At 37.5% G+C, this 6,686-nt stretch overlaps 1 protein-coding gene across 1 annotated transcript; it reads left to right on the top strand.

The window, feature by feature from the left end:
• Positions 1-1,544: 1,544 nt before the first annotated feature.
• LOC117634628 (tubulin beta-5 chain) lies at positions 1,545-5,440 on the top strand. The gene is made up of 4 exons (XM_034368811.1): positions 1,545-1,756; positions 2,353-2,757; positions 3,240-3,509; positions 4,448-5,440. The coding sequence occupies exons 2-4, from the start codon at positions 2,364-2,366 to the stop codon at positions 5,122-5,124; spliced, it is 1,341 nt and encodes a 446-aa protein (XP_034224702.1). The 5' UTR covers positions 1,545-1,756; positions 2,353-2,363; the 3' UTR covers positions 5,125-5,440.
• The last annotated feature ends 1,246 nt before the right edge of the window (positions 5,441-6,686 follow it).

Below are 6,686 nucleotides of genomic sequence, written 5' to 3' on the forward strand. Positions count from 1 at the left end.
TTAATGTTGCCAAATTAGCAATTATAGTTTTGTTAACAATTTGTTTCTTGCATGCCAAACTGTTATCAACAAATAAGAAATTTGAAAAAAAAAAACCTAAAACGAACACTTTTGACATTTTTACTTATTTGAAAAGGGTATGTTTTCATGCACACATGGGTATATAATTAACTGTTTCAATTCATGGCTTTTTATGCATTTATTAACATGTAAGGAATTAAAAAAGTATACGAGTAGATTTCGTAAGAATGCTATTGTTTTTACCTCCCGTTAACCCACAAATGTTTCTGAACTACTCTTGCCTTCTTCACTTTTTCTTAACCCTAAATCAATAAGATAAACGTACCTACGGTCTCTAAATCAGGTGTAGAACTAAACCATGTATTATATATTTTGCTCTTAATTGTGAATCGTGATGTGTGAGTGAGTATCCACCATAACCCTTTTCCCCAAATCCTTCCATTATTATTTTTTTAATTTTTAATTTTTTGCAATGATCAATTTTGAATTTCTTTTTTGGGTCACTTATCAGCCTCCCAACTTGAAAAGGCAAGTGGTGGTTGTGAATGTGATTTAAGACACAGAAATAGATGCTTGGACTCTAACTCAAGCAAGCATCGCTTCACCTAAGATCTGATCTAAATCCAATTACCAAGATTAACCAGAGACTTGGGTTAAGCTTTAACCAGGGTTAAAAATAAAATAAGCTTCTGTTTTCTTTACTTATTTTTATTTGTAATTTTCCTGCTTACAAAGTTACAAATTGGCTGGCAGAGTGGCAACTTCACATGTCTACAAAACTCTCTCATGTGGTCTGCTGTAGGCTTTTCAGACCAATTTTTGTCCCTGTTCTTGCTCCCTCAATACTCGCCACGCGCTTAATAATTATTTTGCTAGAGGGATGCTCCTATTACGCTTGCAGTGTCTAAAGGATGAGAATCAACTGTGTCGCATGTATATTGAGAATTCAAGTATTATATACGTTATTAGTCTGATTTTTTATTCAAATTTTCTGTGAGTCAATGCTCTTTGAATTTTTCCGTATTGACGAAATGAACAAATTGCTTTGTTGATCATATTACAACAGAATTGGAGAATAAAAATAGAACTCAAGTACAAATTGAGGGTTTATTGTGGTTAAAAATTCATATTTTATTAAAAAAAAATCAAAATGGAAGTGTCTGTTTTCCACTCGCCTACCTACCTATGTGGTTTGGGTTTTCAACATAGCTGTTTGGAAATTAATTTTTTTGGCAAAAAATAAATTAGAGACGCTGATGTGATGACTACTATGACAATGTGTTTCAGCTGATTCTTTGAAGATCATTGACCAATTTACCCATACGTTTCGAAATGACATTTGTGCCCTTCTCTTGTACTTCAATCGACTATTGTTCTTTGGCGGGGGGGGCCAACAAACTTCATTTGACTAGTTAAGGACCGTCCTGTCTTTTCCATCAAGAGCATATTTGTCCCCAAAATTTCCACTCAAATTTAAAAAATGAAAACTCACCCTGAGAATAATAACTGCCAGAAAAGCCCATCGTGACCGTTCAAGCCTAGAATCCTACGGCATCCAAAGGCTCTAGGATGAATATGGAGGGAAGCAACAGAGACCGTCAGATCTCACTCTTCGCTCTCACTCTTCGCCCTCACTTGCGTATATAAACCTCTGTAGTGTTCATCTTCTCCGCTCAAATCTCTCATTTCAACCTTGTTTTTCTATCATCTCACATTTTCTTGGTCAAAGTCACTGGTAATCTCTCACTCTCTGAGGCCTCAAATTTTGAATTTCATTGACTTCGATTTGATTGAGTTTCACTGAATGTGTAATTACTGTGTTTTCGGATGAATTTCATCTTTATTTTGCTTCTGATATATCGAATCATGATGTTTTTGAATTGCATTTCAGTTCTATGATACGGTTCTAATCTCCGTTTATTTCTTTTAATTGTTTTTTTTTTTAACGTATGGCATGTAATTTACTCTGGTTTAGTAGAAGGTATGCAGAAAGTGCACGAACAATGTCAATTATGAGAGAAATTCACATTTCTTATGAAATTTTTGCTGTATATATAGATATATAGTGAAATTGCGCAGAAAATTTGGATATGAACTCTTGATAGCTTAAAATAATGCTAAATTCAGTTGGTTCGGTAAATTTTTTGCATCGCATCACTTTGTAATTCATGGTTAGGGATTTAATAGAGTTCTGCTTATTAAGGTGATATGATCTCTTGTAGATTGTTACTCTCATTGATATTCCACTGAATTCCGTACTTTCGCTGTCATATCACATCCTACTTTAGCAATTTTTTCGATTTTCAATTCTGATTGTGCTGTGAATTTCAGAAAAGTGAAAAATGAGAGAGATCCTTCACGTTCAGGGCGGTCAATGTGGCAACCAGATTGGCTCCAAGTTCTGGGAGGTTGTGTGCGATGAGCACGGCATAGATCCAACTGGTAGGTACGTCGGTACCAAGGATGTGCAGCTAGAGCGTGTCAATGTCTACTACAATGAAGCATCGTGTGGGCGGTTTGTTCCTCGTGCTGTGCTCATGGACTTGGAACCTGGGACCATGGACAGTGTTCGCACTGGTCCGTATGGCCAGATCTTCAGGCCTGATAACTTTGTTTTCGGACAGTCTGGTGCTGGTAACAACTGGGCAAAAGGGCACTACACTGAAGGTGCAGAGCTTATTGATGCCGTTCTTGATGTTGTGAGAAAGGAGGCTGAGAACTGTGACTGTCTTCAAGGTATAGTGTTTTGGTGTGCTGTTTGGTGTTGTTTGTTTGTATAAGTATGAGGTATGTTAAATGTGTGTGATGATTAACTTATTTTTATTTTTTATTTTTATTGATCAAAGTTGCAACTTTTGAGCCATGATCTGCTGTCAAAGTTGCAACTGAGATGATAATCAAACTAACGTTACATTAATCAAAATTGGCGAAGTAGCAAGCAGACCTTTTCCTTTAAAAAAAAAAAAAATTTGTTTATTGTTTATTGGATTTTCCTTCTTTTGAAGGTTTCAGGCAGTTTAAATGGTTAGAATGGTTTTGAGTGATTGATCTCTTTGTAATTATATGCATTTACAGAAAAAGCTGGAATGTCGTTTTGAATTGTAGAAGATGAGATTAGCATTTCATGATCCATTGAAGTTGAAGGAAAATTTGCACAAAATTTTATCAGGAATATGATACGCTGGTCATATCTCATAAGAAATCCTGATTTTGTGTAGGTTTTCAAGTTTGCCACTCCTTGGGTGGAGGAACTGGTTCTGGAATGGGAACCTTGTTGATCTCGAAGATTAGGGAGGAGTACCCTGACAGGATGATGCTAACATTCTCTGTTTTCCCTTCACCAAAGGTCTCTGATACAGTTGTTGAGCCATACAATGCTACCCTTTCTGTGCATCAGCTTGTGGAGAATGCAGATGAGTGTATGGTGTTGGATAATGAAGCATTATATGATATCTGCTTCAGGACTCTCAAGTTGACTACTCCTAGTTGTAAGTAGCATGAAGCTTTTACTGTCATTATCTGCATCTATTCCTTTAAATTATTTGCTTGTGTACTTTATCTATTTAGCGAAAGTTTGCATCTCTACGAATCTATAAATATGTTCATAGACAATTTTGTATCTGATGCGAATTAGTGTTCTACTCTGGTATGCTTTCCTGGGTAAAATATATTCTTAACAAATACGGCATCCTGATTTATCACTTCATTAATTTTTCTTTCACGTTTGTGAAATGTACTTTATTTCAGTTATATCCTGATCTAAATATCTGGTCCCAATTAAGATGTTTTCTTGCTGATTTGTCAGGCCGCATGTGACATGCTGGGCTCCAAGCTTACAGTTAATGTGTTAGCATATTTATTGTTACATCACTTGTTTGGTGGTTCTTGTTGCTACTTGTGGAAGCAAGAGTGACACGACACACGTGAATTAGGTTACATATCCACTTTATTGGTTGTTTAACAATGTTGTTTGTTTGAGTTGTCATGCATACCATTCCAGCTGAGGTGGGACCATGTTGTATGCAATCATGAATTAGGTTGCATGTCCAATTTGCTTTGTAGAATGCCTTTAAGCTATGTAAAGTTACTTCTAGCTCACCACATTTTCTGATCCTTAAAATGCATTGATATCTGTAAATGCATTGCTCGGGGTTGAACATTGACGGTGATCTTGCCCCTGAGTGCAACATCTTGTCCTGGTTGAATTTTTTTATTGTTGATGGATTATTGTGGATAAATGATTTTTGCTGTTTAGTATCTGCATGTGGAAAGCTTCATGCTGATTTTGGATTCTGATGGAAAGGTTCTTTTGGATTGATCTAGTTTATTTTCAGCATATTTTAGTTATTATCATACCCAGTTTGTAATAGATAGCTCTATTGATTCCTAAAATGTTAGCTTATCTCGTTGCATTACTTTGCTGCAGTTGGTGACCTGAACCACTTGATCTCTGCAACCATGAGTGGGGTCACTTGCTGCCTTCGCTTCCCTGGTCAACTCAACTCTGACCTCCGAAAACTTGCTGTCAACTTGATCCCATTTCCTCGTCTCCACTTCTTCATGGTTGGATTTGCGCCTCTGACCTCCCGTGGATCCCAGCAATATCGAGCTCTAACAGTCCCAGAATTGACCCAGCAGATGTGGGATTCCAAGAACATGATGTGTGCTGCTGATCCCAGGCATGGTCGGTACCTCACTGCCTCAGCCATGTTCAGGGGCAAGATGAGCACTAAAGAGGTGGACGAACAAATGATCAATGTTCAGAACAAGAACTCTTCCTACTTTGTTGAGTGGATACCAAACAATGTGAAATCAAGCGTTTGTGACATTCCGCCCAGAGGGCTATCCATGGCATCCACATTCATCGGGAATTCGACCTCCATCCAGGAAATGTTTAGGCGTGTGAGCGAACAATTTACTGCCATGTTCAGGAGGAAGGCCTTCTTGCACTGGTACACTGGCGAAGGAATGGACGAAATGGAATTCACTGAAGCAGAGAGCAACATGAATGATCTCGTCTCTGAGTATCAGCAATACCAGGATGCGACTGCCGACGAGGAAGGTGAATATGAGGACGAGGAGGAAGTGATGGAGGATATGTGAATGTAGAGGTAAAACCTAAATTAGAGTGTGGATATGTGGATATGTGGATAAGAGATCTTTGTGTGTTACTTTGTGTATTGAGGGAAGATGATGAGTCTTAAAACCACACTGGTCTTTGTCCAAGTTCAATTTTATTGGTGGGGGAAAAGTTTATGCTACCAAGTAGATATTATTGAAAGGTCGAGTGATTGTTTGCAAGTAATCATGTGACATTTCCATGCCTTGTTCTATTCTGGATCGGTCGATTGATTTGTGTTCAATTGTTCAATTTTCTGTTCTATCTATCTAGTAAATCAATCTTCTTTGCTATTAATTATCTCAGTTGATCTTGCATTGCGTTGGTTATTAATTTGTTCTTCGGCCCAATCATATTATTACCCATACGTTATTAATATTTTTTTTTAAATTACCAAACAATTGATATTATTTTATTAGATCAATTGAAACAATACATAGAGAGCCATCTCGATTAGCAATACGACGGACATGGGTAATGAGCAATACGACAGATATGGGTAAAGCTTCCCCATTGACCAGAGTTAGCTAATACGACGGACATGGGTAATGAGCAATACGACAGATATGGGTAAAGCTTCCCCATTGACCAGAGTTAGCTTTGGGGCTGCTAACTAGTATAACTCTTCTAGAGAAACTAGACCACCCAGCAAAATTTATGAGAATTACAAGAGAAAACCAAACAACTCAGAGTATTTGGATTTAACACCAACTAAAGGAACATCAACACTTTGCTCTACAAATGATGCACAACCAAAGCCATCCAGATCCATAACAGAGACGACCAGATCTGCCCAGAGGAGAGAAGAACATCATGGTCTGTTTTGTCCCTAGATCTTAAGCGAATGAGGGAATAAGAGAATACCGAAAATCTGACAGGGAATAAACCCCTAGATCTGAAGCTTCTTGTTCTAACTCTCCTCCATCCTCTGGCACACGCTTTGTTGTAAAATTTAACGGAATCACAGCCAGCCACAACCAAGTCTCTAAAAAACAAAAACCTAAAGGAGCAAGATAAAAGCAGGGGCAAGGAGGGAGGGAGGAACAAAAGGAAAGAGAAGAGAAGGGAGGGGGATGGGAAGCCAACAACCCCAAAGGGGGCGGTGGCTCCTAGAGTTTCTTCGCTGGTCGCTCCAGAGAGTTATTGGGGTTATTAATTTGTTTTTGGGCTAAAATTGATCATGCTTGGTTAATTACATATGTTAACAACTAGTTACAAAAATATGATAAAATTGATACTATGGACATTAAAACAAAATTTGAAATTTTGGATCTCGTTTATTTATTTATTTATTTTTAGGATCTTTCTTATTAAAAAAAGCGATAGCATATTAAACTCACACACACAACACGGATGTCAGAATTCGAATCCAAAACCTTGCTTGAGGGAGTAAATACTCCAAACTACTACACTGTATTAAATAAGTTATATACCATGTTGATAGCTTAAATTGAAGAGATCTTTCTGGTTTTGATAAGTTTTAGGGGAGGAAGGCTATCCAATTCTTGTCATACCAAAACTTCTTTGATGACTTTAGTTGAAGAGA

Source organism: Prunus dulcis, chromosome 7 (assembly GCF_902201215.1).
Source record: "Prunus dulcis chromosome 7, ALMONDv2, whole genome shotgun sequence".
Taxonomy (NCBI): Eukaryota; Viridiplantae; Streptophyta; class Magnoliopsida; order Rosales; family Rosaceae; genus Prunus; species Prunus dulcis.

What these genes read in the sequence shown, in the direction of transcription:
- LOC117634628 (XM_034368811.1), top strand. Translation starts at nt 2,364, where the DNA reads ATGAGAGAGATCCTTCACGTTCAGGGCGGTCAATGTGGCAACCAGATT. An exon ending in GAACTGTGACTGTCTTCAAG is followed by an intron (nt 2,758 to 3,239) that starts GTATAGTGTTTT and finishes GATTTTGTGTAG; the next exon opens with GTTTTCAAGTTTGCCACTCC. An exon ending in CAAGTTGACTACTCCTAGTT is followed by an intron (nt 3,510 to 4,447) that starts GTAAGTAGCATG and finishes ACTTTGCTGCAG; the next exon opens with TTGGTGACCTGAACCACTTG.